Here is an 18,848-nt window from a genome sequence, read left to right as displayed (position 1 = left end):
AGAATGTAATTTAAAAATGCTGTTATCTTCTGAAAGGTCACATGATGCAACATGTCTGTTATTCAGTACTTAGGAATACAAAGTAATCTGAAGCAGGAGAATGAGTAATATATAACAACAGATAATTAGTTTATAGTTTCATGGATCAAATGTAGATCCAAATATTCCAGAGTTGCCATATAATGCAATTCCTTGTTACAAATCCAAGGCACTATGCAAATATTAATTAAGCACACCTAGATTTAAAGTATTATTTGCGAATTGTATTTGGAAGAATTTTTCAGTGACCATTTTTTATTTTAAAATACCATAGAAAATTTTCATTGAAATAAAAATTGCATTATGAAAACAGTTGATTCTTCCAGGAAGCATGGATTTGTCATGTGTATTTTGTTTAAAAGCTGTATGTGGAAGGTCATGTTGGGTATCAATAAAAAGAAAAATGTCTATGAGTGTTTTACTTTAAATGCCACTGTTTTCTTTAAGATGTGCAAGCTCTGATTTTTAATAAAACATCATTTCCTAATCTATATTGCAGGACTTCATTGGCTGGGCAAAAAAAAAAGAATTGAAAAGAAAATAACAGATTATTTAATAAAACAAACCAGATACAAAATCTTGCCTTGTATTTACAGACAAATTTTAATGGAATATTTCATGGTCCAACACAAATATCAGACCCAAATGACACTAATTCTTGTACAGCCTTTGGCTTACCCTGTATAACAAAATCTGTTAAAGTAGACTATAAAATACCTTATGGTAAGTGAACTTCCAAAGACACAAAGAAAATCCTCCATAAATTTAAAAGCTTATCTCAAATTCTTGTTGGCATAAGCTTAAGATGGATATATTATTAATTGCATTATCTTAGGTAGTTGAAATATATAATATTGAGTAAAGTGTGAAAATTAAAAAAAATAATTTTAGATATTTTTGCTTCTGTTCCTAGTTAACTTTAGAAAACATACATAGAGAATGTAAAATTACTTTTACAGAGTTTTGAAAGTTTGGTAATCTCAAGCAAATTTCCCTAAGTCAGCAACACTTTTTTGACCCTTAGTCAGCATATTACAAGGTTCAGATATTTCAAGCAATAATGATTGAATGTTGCACAAATAAGAAAACATTTATTTTATTACTGCTTAAATTTTAAAACTTCCCATTAGAAATTTACAGGAAAAATGAGTATCATTGAAAAAATCTAGAGTGAGTGAATAATATATGCATTTCAAAAAAGGTGTTTGAAATAATGTGTTAACATAAATATGCTTGTTTAGTGACATTTTTATAACCTGTCACTAAAAAAGATAGTTCTATCTTTCAATATGTTTTCAAGTGTAAGAAAATGTGCTAAATGAATAGACAATTCAGTAATGTCCAACAAATAACTAAAATTCAAATTTTATTTTTCCATAATTATCAGACAATTTTTTTCTGACAAGACTGTACTGAAAGATAAAGTGCAAATGGGAACCCTGTAATAATGTTTATAAGAGTTGTACATGACATATTTTAAGAGCCACTAAGTACACATTGAATACTTTGTAAGTATATAGGCATATCAACATGCAAGTGTCATGTACCTAATATTACAATATGCATTTTGTTTTTTTGAAAATGTTAATGACTAGAGCAGATCCAATAATTGTGTTTATGTGAAATATGCTTAATTTTGGTGGATCATTTTACAGCACAGAAGCTATCTTTATGCTGTCATAAAAATACCCTTCCAAAAGTTATGAATTTCATGTTATATAAAGAGAACATTTTATTTTTGAAGCTACATTACTGGGAGCACCTGCTTTTCCCGGTACCATTTTCAGAGATAAGTCTTTAAATTCTTTTTAACATGGCAGACTTGTTCCAAGGCTAGTTACGTTGAAATATTTATGATAAAAATGGAGATTTCTTAAGGGAATATTTTTTGGTTGAATGAAAAGCTAAACAACCAATTCACAAATATAGATGTGAACTGAATATGAAGAAAATAGATCAGCAATCCCAAACTCACAAGTCCTTGGGTTACTACTTAACTGCATCATTGAATCCACAATAAGTACAGTAGGTACAGTTAAATAAATTTGTAAAAAGATTAAATTTTTATACATTTATAAGGAGAAATATTATGGTTTTTAAAAATTTCTAGGTCATTTTTCTTTCTATTTATGAGATTCATTCAACACATTAGAAATACAGAAAAAAGCAAGAAGGATAAAGATATAACAATTCTGTTTACATTTTATACGTCTTTTAACCAATTAGTGACCACTGCTTTCAACCATCAATATTTTATTGCGTATGACTTTCACTAACAGCAAATATAAAGAGAAAAGTGTCTACTAGTATCATGTACAAGGAAAAGTATCTAAGAGAAAGAAGTATTTGAGGTTTGACAGTACTGTGTGTAAGAGTAATGTTGCATTTCATACTGCACTTAAAAGTCCAAGTAGGAATCACTGCTGCTTTGACCCTGGGTGTGGGAAAAGTGCTTAAGTGCTGAGCCCTGGTAAGTTTTTCTTTTGCCCCTGCAATCTTCAAATATCTTTTAACTTTACTTCTTTTGAAATGTACAGCATATATCAGAGGGGGAAAATAAGGACTTTTTTCTTTACACCTTTTTCACATTGGGGCCCATTCTCTCCAAAATTCTATAAATATGAAAAAGAAGGTAAAGATTACACCAATATTATTTGTATTATAACCACATAACATAGAAACATCTTACTTTAACTTTAAGCATATTTTATAGATTCACCATCATAATTTAATTAATATAGCCTTTTTTCCTAGAGGAAAATATGCTCATAAATGGCATTTTCTTTTAGTATAAATTACATCGTTGAAAATTTTATATTATGCCTATGCAGACAAAATAAACTGGGTATCTGTGGCAATACTTTGCATTATTTAGCATTATTTGATAGCAAGGAGGCAGTTTTAAATACTTAAATTTTTGTCTCATTGATAATACCTCTCAGCAAAATATATCATCATATGCATGATTTTTATTTAAAACTTGACTTAATTTATAAGAAATTACTACATTTTAAAAATTAATTGAAGTAGATGAGATTACAAAGTATTGCCATTGAAATTATTTTTTAAAATTACAATTATATTACAGTGGAATGTTAAATAGGCATGAGAAGAACTATCCTTATCATGTTATCATATTTTACCTATAGGAAAAATTAATGATAAAAAAGGAAAACAAACATAGACCCAAACACCATAGAATATACTACAAGAAGTTGGCTTTTGAGATTTCCCAGTGATAGGGTGTGCACTGTTATGAAAGTCCCAAAGTAATGCTTCCTGGGATATCTTGTAAGTTATTGTTTCCTCTATTTATACTGAAGTATCATAGCCCATGTTAAAAGTGAGAGGTAGAAGGATTATTGTAAGTATGCATGGCAGAGAAATTACCAGCTATATCCAATAACTATTGCATTCAATATTAATAATCTCAATACATAAAAATGCTGATGATTATAGAACCCATATTTATGTTGTTCCCTTTAACTCTCTTTATTATCTTGCTACTTTCAATCCATTGCCTTTGGAAGGGTTAAGTGCAAAGGGCACGTTTGGGGTGGAACAGGGAGTAAAAGGAAAACAAAAAGTAGAAACGAAAAAGAAAAGATACAGAATTGTTATTAAGATATAGTGACTTTAACTATTAAATGTACTCTATGTTCATTGATTGATTGAATAAATGCATACTTATAAAAAGAACTGAAATATATTAAAAACACATTTTAAAGATAGTTTAAGAATTTCAAAGTCAATTAGATGTGAATCAAAGATTAAAACTCAGGTTTTCTCTGCAGTCATGCTAAGAACTAAATGAAATAAAAATTTTATTGGCTTACATTAATATTTTAAAAAACCTTAAACTTGTTGAACTAGTTGTGTTTTTTATTAATCCTTTAATATGTGAGAGGTGAAGATTAGCAATCTCTTGGATCTTGTCTAAGAATTTTTAAAAATCCCTTTGCATTAAGTATCCAGCAATAAAATTGCAGATATTGCACTGAGTATTTTTCAATATTGCCAGTGTATATTTCAAAACAAATTATGTTATCTACACTAAGATTTCCTCTTTCCCAGTATTCAAAATGCATATTATAATTACATGGGTTTCCAACATCCATACACAGCAAGTACAAGATACTTACATGTACGTACACTGTAGTTACCTATATTTTGCATAGTTTTTAGTGTGTACTTTGTGCCACTTAACAAAAGCATTACTCATCAGTACTTCTTACTAGGTGTTTTATTTTATTTGTTTCAGCTGTGATTATTGGTTAAATTTTTGTATTTTTGTGTGTATTCATCACAGATTACCACTTGCAAAAGGAAAAAATATTGGGTAGATTTCAAAAGTTCTAAGTAATTTTAACTGTCACGGGAAAGTCGTAGTAAGTTATGAAGTTTGCATTTTCTCCACAATTAAAAAACAATGTGAAATTTTATATTTGTAATCCATTAAATTATCCTTAGGTCCAAAGAAAAAAGAAAAAGCATTTTTAGTGTTCCCTTTGGTAACACTTTGCAATAAGTGGCACTAAATTACACGATAACTTCTATGTTACATGGAAGAGCCATCACTGTCAAACAGCTGCTGTACATGTGCCTATATGGAATCTCAATGCTGTTACAATCATGAGTACATAATTACAAGTGAGCCTGTCTTTTCATTGAGATATTTATATTTTTACAAAGAAATAAAAGAAATGAGGCGCTGACTTCTTTGTCATTATCAGGAAAGTTACGTTTTCTTTCTCTCTTTGTTATTTTAATTGTGGAGTATCAAAGAAAGATTAAGAATCATGAATTAATATGAGATCATCCAGTTTCTAGATTAAACTCCAGTATCAGTTTGCCTAAACTACTTCTTGAATTTTTCTAGTAAAAGAAAACAAGTTGAAATCTCTCTCTGTGTGTCTTTTCTCTCTGTCTCATACACATACACACACACACACACTTACACACATACACTCAAACACACACATCAATACTCATGCTCTCTGTTTTTACTCTTGCAATCACATACTTCTCCTTTTCTTCTAATTTAGATTATTATTCTACAGAGTACACTCAAAAAATGGAAAAGAGGAAAAGAAGAATGCTGTTTAGATTTTTTTTGATGGAGGACAATCAATTTACACTATAAACAGTACACTGGCAGAGAATAGCTACTTTTGGTAAAGAATAATGCTCCATATTCTACTAGGAGTGTGAGTGCACAGACTTCTTCCACTGAGTCCTCCAGACACTATGCTCCATTAAGAGACAGAAAGTGGCTCGATGTGCATACAAGTGTGTGCATTTTAGACTTCAAAATTTACATAGGTCCCATTTAGATATCTTACATAATTTTTTTCTAATTTGTTGGAATAGATTATTTTTTATAATTTATTTCCTTGTTTAATGAAATCAAATGTTTTTTAAAGATAGAAAAGTGCAACTCCATTGCTAATTATTTTATCTTGTCACAGAAAATGACATTTAATTCAAATTGAACTATTGAACTATATTTAGCTGAAAATATTTTATTAAAGCCTATGAATGTTAATTTATTTAGTTTTTAAGAGTTATAATGAGACTTTGCATTATTCTGAAGGGTTAAATATGTCAAAATTCTTGAAATGCAACCAATTTTGGATTTCTAATTTTACAGTGCTATAAATAATGACTGAGTTATTTAGGCAACAATTTAGCGGTTGGAGCCAAGTAGAATATAGATGAAATGAAGAGGGATACAGCATCAATGAAAAGTAGCAATTTTGTAAGTGCATCCTGAAATTAAGCTTTAAATAGTAATTGATGATACAGTTTACACAATTTATTTCAGCAATAAGAACCTTCCATTTTGCACTAACAGGATGAATTTTGTTTTGTGGAGTCTTGCTAACGATTATGCATTGAGGGTTATGAAGTTTATAAACCTATTCTAGTTTCAATGTGTCTAGTAGCACCTACCTGATTCTCTCAAACTACCATACTATATTAACATATTATTGCATTTTTCCACAGATGGTATGGAGTGAACTGTAAAAACAAGCATGCAATCACATCAATGCAGACTTATTTCCTTAAAATGTCATACTGTATATGATTTATTATGTTAACACTCAACCACATCATATTATTTATGTTCTGTATATTTTGAAAAAGTGCTGCTTGACTGACATCGTCCTTTTTCTTTTGTAAGAAATCAACAAGATAAATGCTTCAACAATCAAAAATAAACAACTTAAAATTTCTAACATTGTCCTTAAAAGATTGATACTTTTTTGATAAATAATCTAAGATACAGCACCCTTATCTTTCATTTGATATTAATACATGATGTTGTACTCAACCATTCTCATTGCTTAAAAATAAATTCCAGATATTATTTGTAAACCCCTAGGCCATCATGCTGTCAGACATCACAAGTATAGCTACCATTTTGTCTTATTTGTTTTCTTCTTAAAGGTGCAAGGCTTGTAAATGGGAAAATAACATTTTATCTAACTGGATTTTTATTCTTTAGCATATAATAAATTTAATGACAACTAATCTAGCAATATTATATTTTACTTGAAGAAATAATAGGACTTTAGATTGACTCTGTGTCATATTTAGGAATACAGCATTTCGTAATTGTTAAATACATCAAAATTTCAAAATAACTCAGAGAAAAAGACTTTCACCTTGGAGTTAAAAGCATGGCAGAAATTCTCTATCACTCAGTTTCATAAGTTTGTACCTCACAAAATGCATAGACAGGAATTTAATATAAAGAATTAGTTCATTTATACAGAAAACATATTTTAAACACTTCTTTTTGGCAAACCAACAAAGGTAAGCAGCTCTGGAACTGCCAAATTAAAATTTGTAAATTTGTAGCAAACTAAGAGTATATTTTTAGGTTATTATTCAACTGTGGTTGTAATTTAAAACCTGAGGCTGTGCACTGGTTGTTAGCTTAAAATTACCTTTCCTTATAACATTGTGCTTCCATTGTATAACAAATAAAAATTAACAGGAACTAGAAAAATTTTTTGTTGAACAGTGCTAGGACATACAGACAAAAATACTAATACATGTTATCTACTTATAATATTGGTTTAAGTAATATCTAAAGGGATATAATGGACATTAGAAAATGCTTACGTGTGACTGAATTACCTACAGCCAAAAAAGTTAAATACGTATCAAATAATGTTTAATTGGATTTATTATATGCACTATATACAGATACTAAAATGTCTCAAAATTGTGCCCTATGGATACTTCAATTTTGTTTAGGAAGATGAGTTCTTATGGAGCAAATAAATTACAGAACCAAATAGAGAAATGAATGATTTCTTATAATTTCCAAAACAGGTAAGTGTTTGGAGCAATTTATTGGTAAATGAAGTTAAAACAAACTAATGATATGAATATATAATTATATAAGATGTCATGTTGTGATTGTAATTTATATACTTGGCTCCTGTATCAAATGCTATATTTTAAATAGCAAGTTGATTCAGCAGTACCATTATAATCTCAAACATTCCAGAAACTACACTACAGTGTTTTCAGTTTGTATTTTGTAGGGCATATGTTTCTAAAACATGTTGTTTTTAAAGATAGGTAGAAAAAAATTGTTTGTAAACCTCTATTCTTCAAATAAATTTCGGTACATTAGGTCTTTACCTAATCCTGCTACTTGTGAAAGCCATTCAATGGCAAACCAATGAAATCTGTGACTTAAAGGGGAAAAAGTGGGGGCGGGGCATCTGCATACATTTTAAAATGTATAAAAGCAACTCAATATTATGATCAAAGTAGATGATTAACATTGTTAAGGCTGTATATTCAAGCACTGTATGTTAAAAGAGCGATGGTGTGAAATTTAGCAGAAGAAATGTCCTGCATTATGGATGGCACAGTAATTAAAGAATGATGCTTTTGACAGCTGATTGTTGGTATACACTGGCTACTGAGAACAGTACAGTAAGGAAGTTAATAAAAGTAGCAGAGGATGGTAGAAATGATTTCTGAAAGATGATAGCCAGTTTTCTCCAGCAGCCAGCCTGGTAAGTAAAACTTAAAATTGTGGCCTGAATTTTAAATAAAATACTCTTTTTTCTCTTCAGCATTGACTTGGCTGCCTTCAGCATTGATAATGGCTGTGTCAGCATCTGGTGCATCTTCAGCTCCTTTAGCTTCGTTTGTTAAATATGTTCCTGTAGAGAATGGAAGAAAATTATATTAGTTCTGATAGCCTCGCAAAATAGCTAGCTCTAAAGCTCCATTTCCTTAGGAAGGAAAATTGTCAGGTTTCTTACATGTTGGAATTCACAATTCATTTCTCTGAAGTTACATCCTTCTTTTCTGTTTTCATATATTGCAAGTATAGTTGAGGCTCAGTTAACCAGAGGCAAGAGCCAAAATGGAATGGGTAATGAGTCATTATGACTTCCTTAATGCTTAAACAAGGACCACATACATGATTCAGCTGAAGAAATCAGAGTCCTTTGCTAAGAAGTGGTTAATAGTTGCACCAAGTGTTTCACCATTCATCTTGGGAATTCTATTTAAAAGTAAGCTATGTCAGTAATAACATAATACAATGGCTCATTGTAAAAAAATCACATATTTTCCTCATCAGTGTGGGTGCATATATTTTGTTTTCATAATCTTAAACAAGACATCACCCAAATACCTACAATTTGATTTTTAATTCTAGAGATAAAGTGTAAATTTTATTCAATTTTCTTTTTCTGAGTTAGTTTTACTCAACTTAGAATGAAATTGGCTTAGTAGAATCATGTTTAGACAATGACCAAAGCTCACAGAGGGAACTCCCTTCTGAGGAAAAAATAAAGTTGAAAGTATTAATCTATCTCTAGGATTAAAATCTAAGTATAAGCATGTGTTTGGTTGACATTTTTGTTTGTAGGCTTATTAAAATACAGCCATATTAGTGAGGAAAATATGTGAATATTTTGCAATAAGATAGTTTATTATTGATATAATTGATAAAATACAGTCACTAGAATGACATTTATCATGGTCATTACCAAGAACTTTCAGAATTAATTTAGTATTTAGGATCTCCCCTCACCCACTTCTTTGTCTCTCTGTCTCACTTTTTCCCTACCCGTCCCCAAAGCGCACACAGAAATATATGCACTCATGTAATATAATATTTCAGGATGAAGCTAGACTTTAGAATATTTATTCCAAAACTAATATCACTCTCTTTAATTCTAACCTACCTTTATGTCTTGCAAGATATCGACCAAGCAGAAATATAGAACACAATGTGACAAAGACAACAACAGCCACTATTCCTCCTATGAGAGCATGGTCTGGGCCAGTCTGGCCAGCTAGAGCATTGGGGTCTGGAAAAGAAAATAAAACACTGTTTTAGTTAGGCTGTTAAATTAGTCATAAAATACAAATATGCACTAGAATGAATTATGTGGAAACTTAGCACATTGCAATTAAAATAAAATTGAACTAATATGTATCATACCAATCATCCACTCAACAATATTTACTGTGTGCCTGTAACATACAGGGTACCTGAGAAGATACCACTGAATATACCAATCACAATTGCCACTAATTTGTATTTTTAAGAGAAAAATTTATAAATAAATAGATATATGTGATTTGTACATTTGTATACTTTTCCATGCTCCTTCCATCTGAAAATATGACTGCACATGTAAACATACACACATATAGATATAAAGTATACATATAGACATACATACAAATTCATACGCATGTATATTCTCATAGGAGGAATACAGAAAATTTGTACCATATATATCAGGTTATTGCTGTAACTATAATTGATCTGATGGATAAGAAGCCATTGAAATTAGATTATGGAGGGAATTTGGAAAAGTTTTGAGAACTGGACCAGAGAAGCCCAACAATATTGTAAGCAGAGCTTGATAACCGATTCTGGTCAGGGTTCAGAAGAACAGAATACTTGAAGGAATGTGAACAATTCCAGGATCATGAAGTTTCAGTTGAGAATAAAACATAATTAGGAATTGGACTAGAGGTAAAGCACAATACACCCTGGAAAACATTTGTCTACATTTTCCCCATGTCCTGAGACTTTGAGGAACCTGAATTTAAAGATGGTGTAGTAGTTGATCTGGCATAGGAAATTTCATAAAAGTCTAAATTTCAGACTGTATCATGAGTACTGTTAGACAAATTTATAGTTCAAATTGGGAGAAAAAAAGCAGAGCAAAAAGATTGGAAAAACTTATATTCTGGCCAGAAAAGAGGCATGTTAGTCAAAATTATTAACTTGTTCTTGTTTATTTGGAGATTTAAGTATGGGTTAAGGAGAAGTGATTCGGTGTCAAGTTGACAAGGAATGGTCTTGCTCCAGTTTTGTCAGCTTGACTGAATCAAGAGACTCTTGAAAAAATGATTGGATCATGGAGTGCAATATTCATTAGTGGATTTATTCACTGGTATTTATAACTGAAGGTGCTCTGAGAAGGTGGGTCGCTGGGAGCTTGCCTTTTGAGGGTATATCTGTTGCTAGGATTCTGCTGTCCTCTGCATTCCAGATCCAATGAAATAAGCATCTTCACTCCACTGTGCTCCTCTATCATTATGTGTCTTCCTTAGATCTGGGCAATCATGGACTGAAACCTCTGAAACTATGAGGCAAACTAAACCTCTTCTCCTTAAATTGATGATGTCAGATATTTTGACTCAGCAATGGGAAATTTTACCAATACAATTACAACATTCTTCATTGTTTACAGGTTTAAATTTTGATTTTAATTTACACAGTGATAGATTTTTATTTTCAGTTTTATTGTTGAGATATTATGTATAAGGATTCTCTGTTCTTATGCTGAGGTTTATTCCTAGCTATCCTTGATGCAGATAAATTCCATTTCAAAAACTCTTTGTAACTGAATATGGATTATAGGCCCTGTATACTTAGTGGAAGGCATGGAGAAAGAGCCTTGACAAGGAGATAATTATGGGAAGAAATTTTACTGATTATTTAATTTTCGTTCTTCTTTAATCCTGCCTGTAGTCTTCACTCTAAAATACATTCTCGGGTATTATCTTTAATTTTTTTTTTAATGTTAAGAATGAATCTTAGGACCTTGTACATGCTAGGCCAACAATCTATCACTGAGCTATACCCAAAACCCTTTAGTTAATATTTAACCCATCCTTTGGTTTTGAACATTAAAACAATCTGATCTGTTAAAATTTACTATAGTTCAATTTAGATCTATCCTGTTCATCATCAAATGTGTTTTTTTCTCTTGGTTTCAGATACACTTATAAACTCTAAGACTTTTGAAAAAATGAATTTATTTAGTCCTACTCATTCTTAAATTCCATGAAGGAAACATTTCAACATTTAGCTTTCATCTCATCAACAAAATGTATCAAACATAGTCTCAGGATTTTTAAAATTTTAAGGAAAATTTGGATATAGAGAATTTTACTTTACCCATTTGCTGCTAAGCCTGTTTTTCAAAAAGATAATATTTTTGCTCTAATTTTTTTTTTTTGTTACCAGGGATTGAACTCGGTTCTTTGCGCTTGTGAGGCAGGCGACAGAACCAGTGAGCTAAATCCACCGCCCCAAAAAGATAATATTTGTTATACATAACTTGTTGGCTATGTTTTTTTATTTACTCTCATCACTGGGAGAAATAAAACTATCTCTTTAATTCGTGTTCTTAGCAGCTAAAAGAAGTAATTGGGGATCAGATAAGTATTATTTGAACAATACAGGGGTAATACATAATTTAAATAGCTAAATCCTACCGGGAATCTCATGTATTCTTTTTCATTTCTATCTTCTACTCTCATATGAATAAAATGTGAAGTACAGCCTTCTGAAGTTTCTTACAGTTAGCTAAGTTTGCATTATTTTTCAGCCAAATACATCATGCATCTTTAGATCACTTTCTTCCCAAGTGTTAGCTCATGATTTTCTGAAGTTAGAGTGTGAACTCTGGAGTGAGTAAATTCCAGTAGATTTGCCGGTGTGTTGGTAAAAATTTCTTTATCTGACAGTGCACAAAAATACAATACTGCAAAATTAAAACATTCTGAGCTTAACACATCTCAGGTAGAAATTTTAACTATTAATAAATTACTCCAAAAGGAAAATTACATAAGATGACAATAGGGCAATGCATTGTATTTAGAAGAGTGGAAAACAATATTAAAGTACAATTTTATTTAAATATGAATATGGAGAAATCATTAATTATATAATCTTATCTCTAAAATCATTGCTAGTGCTTTCTATCAAAAGTCTAACATGTTAGTTTTCTTTAAATAAGTTCTAACATACAATATCTCTATTTCCAAGGTCGCAGCATGTTTAAATTGTGTACAAAATTAAAATGAAACTACAAAGCATACTGAGGTACTCCCCAAATATTTGACCCTGAAAACACAAGAGACCAGGCTTCAGTCATGTCTGTTTCAGAGAACTTTTGAGCCTATGCAGAAATTAGTCACTTTCACCAGATATATAGAAATCTCACCAGGCTGAGACAGCATTCTGCTGTGTATGTACTGAGAGTCATAGATATCATTAAAGCAGAATATCCAAATCCTATAGATAATGATAAAAGTACTCTTGCTCCTAACTTACCTTCTTTTCCAATAATTTCTTTGTTCTTATCCTTTCACTCCTCTCTTTCTGAGAGAGAACTGGTTTGTGCATTTTTTTCAAATTACTCAATACCTTTTTTTTAATAAGCCAATTTTCTACCCTGTCTTCACCAATCTAAATCTGTGCAATCAACTGATGTATCCTCTCTTCATTTGTGGTTTTGCCTTTAAATCCTGTTTAAAATTGGCATGATTTTAGAACACATATTCAAACCTACTTCAATCTGTATGTTTTCCAAGTTGCAGTTCTAATCAGCCCAAATAAACTCTCTTTGTTTCTTAACAAAGGTGTGCCTCAGTTTCTCTAGAGTCAACAAAAGTATCGATATTACATTATTTTTCAGCGAAGTGTTAGAATTATTTTACAAATGTACTTTTGCCAAATTATTTTATATGATTGCCAATTTGCAATAAAATGGTAAGGATTGAAATTAAAATGTTTTAAAATATTTTTAAGTTATTTTCCATGATTTATTTTATATAATAAAACTGACACGAGATTAAAATAAATACACTTCAAAGCCAAATTTTGATTAGCATAAAACAGTAAAAATTTTCAAATGAAAGACATTACTTGTAAAATCCAAGATTTAAAATTTATGGTAAATCTCAAAACCCCTTTGTGTTATTTGTATCTTTGGATATGGTTCTAAGCCTTGTAAGTTTTAGAATGTGAATACTAATTTTTTTAAATTTTCAAGGACTGACTATTCTTAAAAGAAGAGTGTCTGACACAAAATAAACACTAGTTATAAGAGAGGAAAAGATGAAAAGTGTAAACTGTCACATAAAATTTGAAGTTTCTTTTTTTGACACATAAAAGACTTCTAAAATACTCATTTAGAACTTTCTGCTTAACCTAAAGTTGAGATAGTAAATGTGAAACATTCTAAGAGTCTACTTCAAAGATTAGAAAAATATTGAGGGAAGGTATGCATAAGTTTGGTGGAAAAATAGGGTGGAATTCTAATGGGTAAAGATTAAATGAGAGTAATTTGTTGAGTATTTAATCTGTCAGGCTCTGTTAGAATTGTTATTTTATTCAATCTATGCAAAGCATTGACTTGAAAAAGTCATCGTTATCAATATAATGATCAAGAAAGCACAGAATAGTTTGCTAAAACTAGTTTGAAATAATGTGTGAAAAGCTTAAAAATAATTAAGAAAAAATTTTAGTGTGGTTCAGATGATTCCCACTTTGGGAACAAGAACTGATTCACATTACTTATAGCATTTTATATTTTAACAAAACTGTAAGAGGACTTCACTGCCCATCCATGGTAAATGACCATGCAGTGCTGCCTAAAGAATGCCTCCATCCTGTAAGATATTCTTCTTTCCCTCTCTGTTTGTGAATTCCAAGTAATAGTGATCAGTTTTCTCATGTTAATTATTGCTAAATTGTTTAATTCAGGAGTATTTCCCCCTGGATTAATTCACTTGCCTAAGTTTTATCTTCCCTCAAAGATACACATTTTCTTGAAGATAAAGTGTGCAACACACACTTCTAATATAGATGCAGAGCACTTTTACAGTTTTTGGAGCCAAGTAAATTGAGTGAATGGATAAAATTAAATACTTATGCTGAATTCTAGGTAGAGATTAGAATTTTATATACCAATTCACTGTACCAAACAATGGATTACTACCCCTTCACAATATTAAATTATAATAAAACTGTTTCTATCTCAATATTTTAGAAATTAGTGCTAAGTAAAAATAAGTCAACCAAGGTTTTATTTAATTAATTCTTAGAATAATTTGGTTCTAACATGAAATTTGAAATTTTTCTATGTTCTTTCATTCTTTTTTTTTTTTTGGTACTGGGGGTCAAACTCAGGACCTTTTGCTTGCAAGGCAGGATCAAACTCAGGACCTTGTGCTTGGAAGCAGGCGCCCGAACCACTGAGCTAAATTCCCAGCCCTCTATGTCTCTACGTTCTTAAAGGCCTACTTTACCCTCTTTGAAGATGATAATGCTTCAGAAAGCAAATCACTATGATAAAATGTTAGACGTAATTATATATAATTTATGAAAAACTAAATTGTACTTTGGCAACATATGACATTAGCAAAGTCCTTGGAAGTAAATATATCACAACATTCACTTAAGGATGAACTATTATTTTGTAATTTTATGTATTACTATTTCTGAAAGAATTCTTAAGGACAATCTGTGAGAATCAAAAATATAAAAATGTCAGTTCTTTATGTATATAATGTTTTACACTTAATTGAAAATATAAATAATAATTATACGAATTCCAAATTTATAAATTCTATGTAAAGACTAGATCATACAATAGATTTTCAATAAAAGGTCAAAATAAATCCCGGAAATTAAAACTTCTAGCTTTTCCTTTCAGAGTGAGTTTATATAATATAAACTTCTTTCTAAATCAAGCTGATAGATAACAAATACTTTATATTAGCCAGATTTACATCATTAAAACAAATTATCTGAGATAGTTAATTTATAAACAGAAAAGGTTTATTATAACTCCTGGTTAGGTAGGTTGCTGTCCAAGATTGGCCAGGCTCATTGATTTGGATGGTGATGTATGCCACATGACAATGACAAGAAATGTGTAATGGAAAAAAATAGCTCACCTCGTGAGAATGGAAGCTAGTGGAAGAGAAAAAGACCAGATTCCCACAGTTTCTTGTCAAGACATAACCTCAATGGCCTAAAGAGGCCAGTGAGGCCCTCCTAGAGATTCCAGCTCTTCCCAATAGCATCACACTGGGGACCAAGACTTTAACAGAAGGATCTTGGTGGGATATTTGGGATACAAATTGTAGAATGCCTCTAGACGATCCTATTTGTAATAATGCATAGAAGTCCTCCCCATAAATATTTAAACAATAATTATTAATTCCTTGTTTTGATTGACTTGATTAGTTGTAGAATTTCAAGGTTGTACAGCTGAGAGATATAATCAATTTACAAGTGAAGCCCATCAACTGTGATTGTCAGAAGTACAGAAGAGACATATTGCCAAATCCTACACTAATGTCATGCATTGGTTTATATAATCTATCTTCTGAGAGGGCAGAGAAGCTCAGCTGGTCCCAGCACCCGAGGGAAGCTCCCCCACTACCATCCCCAAGCTCCTAGGGCAGAGAAGGTGAGCCGCGTGGGTGCCAGAAGCACTCACCCCACCATGGAAATGAGAAAACACATAAACAAGCCCCAAACACAGACTTCCAGATCACCTACAAAAACCCCAAAGGGAAATAAGATGGAACAATCTGATACTCAACCACCTGGACTCTCTGAACTGGGAACAAAAGAGGATCTGGGAAAAATGATATCAGAAATAATTGCTCAGATAACAGGAAAGATTTTACTCATGGTGCAAGACATGATTAATAAATCTACAGAGGACACAGATTAAAAAAATAGAGGATCTGAGGAACATGATGGAATCCCAACATAGGAAAGAAATGGAATCCATAAAACAGATACAAACAGATTTCCAAGAGATTTAAAAACTCCATCGAAAGTCTTTGCAGCAGAATGAACCAATGTGAGGATAGAATTTCACATATAGAAGATAAGATTGCAATTAGTGAGGAGGAAAAGAAAAATTGCTTTAAAATTGTAAGGGAACACGAGAAATCAATCCAGCAGCTGCTAGACGATGGAAAGAAGAATAACATAAGACTGATTGGAGTCAATGAAGAAACAGGAGAAAGTGCAGATGACATAAAAAAAAAACTCTTCACAGAAGTTATGGCAGTAAACTTCCCAAGGAGGGGAAAAGAACTTGCTATACAGATAAGTGAGACATATAGGACTCCAGCTAGCCTTAATCAAAAAGAATCTACACATAGGCATATAATAGTTAGGATTCCAGAAATCCAACAGAAGAACAAAATTCTACAAGCAGTGAGAGAAAAGAAACAAATCACATACAAAGGAAAGCCCATCAGAATCACAGCAGACTTCTCAATGCAAACCCTCAAGGAAAGAAGAGCTTAGAATGATGTATTTCAACCCTTAAGGGAAAACAGCCTCCAACCCAGACTGATGAACCCTGCAAAACTATCTTTCAAAATTGATGGAGAAATAAGATACTTTCATGATAAAGAGCACCTCAGGAACTTCATGAATACCAAACTGGCACTCCAAAAAATTTTAGACAATATCCTAGGAAAAGACAATGAGGATCACAACCCCAGGAAACCCAGCAGAATGAATCCATTGGGCATGACAAATTAAACGCAAAGGGGGAGAATCCAACAAAAAGAAAAAATCATGACAAGGCTTTTAAAACTTTTAACTTCATCTCCCTAATGAGTGTATAATTCAATCTTATTATTGTATTGATTAGTAGTTTTCTGATTCTAGAGTTGCACACCATTCCTTGTGCTGTACTGGCTATTTATCATCTTCTTATGTCTACATTTTAATTGGGTTGTCTATTAATGAGCTCTAAGAATTCTTTATATATTCTGCTCATAGGTTATATGCATTGTAAATATGGTCTGTTTAAGGACTACTTTTCATTTTAATGATGTCATTTAAAGTTCTAAATTTTGATGGAATCTCATTTATCAATTTTTTTCTTTTATACATCATGTCTTTTGTATCCTAGGTAGTTCTTGCCTACCCTAAATTCATAAATATTTTCCCTTATAATTTCTTCTTAAAGTTTTATACTTTTAGACTTTCTTATTTAGGTTCATAGATCCCTTCAAGTTATTTTCATGTATGGAAAAAAAGGGTTGAGGTTAATTTTTTATATATGGATATCAGGTGTTCTAGTGCCATTTGTTGAAAACACTATCTCTTCCTTGGCTCTTGAATTGAGTTTATATTCTATAAAATGCTAATGTTAAATAATCTTTCAAAACTCCGTGGACCATATATGTGTGGTTCTATTTCTAGATTCTCTGTTTTATTCCAATGATCTACATGTCTTTCCTTACACCAACACTCCCTTGATTACTGTAGCTTTAGAAGAAGTCTTAAAATTAGGTACTAAAGATCTTCCAACACTGTTTTTGTTTTTGTTTTTAACTTTTCTAGGTCTTTTGTACTCCTACATAACTTTTAAATTTCAATATCCAATTCTTCATTTATAGCAAGTATACAAAGACCTGAATTTTATATAAACCTTGTGTTTTCTAATCCTGCTAAATTCAAGTACAAGTTCTAGGGGCTCCTAGAGATTCCTTAGTATTTTCTCTGTAGATGATCATTTCATCTACACATAAAGATTTTGCTTCTCCCATGCCAATCCTATCCTAGTTGTGTCATTTTATTGCCAGACTATTTTGGTGGGGACTAGGTTTCAAAGTTTAATGAACAGATAAAGAGTAAGCATATCTGCCCTTGTTCCCCACCTTAAGGAGAAAGCATTGTATCTTCTCCATTTATATAAGGCATTCTCGCTGGAAGTATGGAGTACATGTCTTTAATCTGTTGAGAAGTTTCTCTTCTACTTCTAGTCTCCTGATAGCTTTTACCATGAACAGTTGTAGAATTTAGTCCAATACTTCTTCTTCAACTAGTGACAGGATCATATGGCTTTTTCCTTTCCTCTGTTTAAATGATGAGTTTTGGGGGTGGATCTTCCAATGCTGAACCAATACTGCCATCCCTATAATAAAATCACTTTCTACATACTGCCAGATATGACTTCCAATAGTTTGTTTTGTTAAACAAATTTCTATCTATGTTCATACTTTCTTCTTCTATTATCTTTATCCAGTTTTAGGATTAGCTCAATGTTTTGTTCCTAAAATGAGGGGAGAAGTGTTCCTTCTTTTTTCTGCTTTAATTGTTTGATATAATTTATCAGTTAAAATGTTTATGAGCCTGCTGTTGTCATATAGGTAGGTTTTCAAGCTAGAAATATACTATTTTTAATAGGTGCTATTCAAATTTTATATTTCCTCCAGAGTTAGTTTCATTAATTTGTCTTCCAAGGTACTTCTTCGAAGTTGTCAAATTTATTTCCAAAAAGATTTTTGTAATATGCTTTCTATATCCTTTTAAATTCTGTAAAATCTGTGTTAATGTCCCCTAGATCTTAATATTGTAATTTAAAATAATGTATAACTGATATTGTGTAACAGGAAGAAAAGGTCTAAAAGAGCAGGGGGAATTGGGAGGGGTAGGGGAAGGGAAAAAAGGGAAAGGAAATAATATGAGA

The 18,848-nt window shown here is 31.4% G+C and overlaps 1 protein-coding gene across 4 annotated transcripts in view; it reads right to left on the bottom strand.

Annotated features, from left to right (window-relative positions):
• Nucleotides 1–618: 618 nt before the first annotated feature.
• Cadm2 (cell adhesion molecule 2) overlaps nucleotides 619–18,848 on the bottom strand; it is a 1,033,997-nt gene continuing 1,015,767 nt past the window's right edge. For all 4 annotated transcript variants that reach the window (XM_021238785.2, XM_021238782.2, XM_004857903.4 and 1 more), the window contains 2 exons: nucleotides 9,267–9,392; nucleotides 619–8,231 (listed from right to left, as the gene is read on the bottom strand). In XM_021238785.2, the coding sequence (XP_021094444.1) occupies nucleotides 8,113–8,231; nucleotides 9,267–9,392 (245 nt within the window). In that variant the 3' untranslated portion in view covers nucleotides 619–8,112. The remainder of the gene's footprint in view (nucleotides 8,232–9,266; nucleotides 9,393–18,848) is intronic.

Source organism: Heterocephalus glaber, unplaced genomic scaffold (genome assembly GCF_053883595.1).
Source record: "Heterocephalus glaber isolate CG9 unplaced genomic scaffold, H.glaber_assembly_v1.0 deba00000122, whole genome shotgun sequence".
NCBI classification, from domain to species: domain Eukaryota; kingdom Metazoa; phylum Chordata; class Mammalia; order Rodentia; family Bathyergidae; genus Heterocephalus; species Heterocephalus glaber.
The sequence above is the reverse complement of the archived record's forward strand: the minus strand, read 5'-3'. Positions and strand labels throughout refer to the sequence as shown.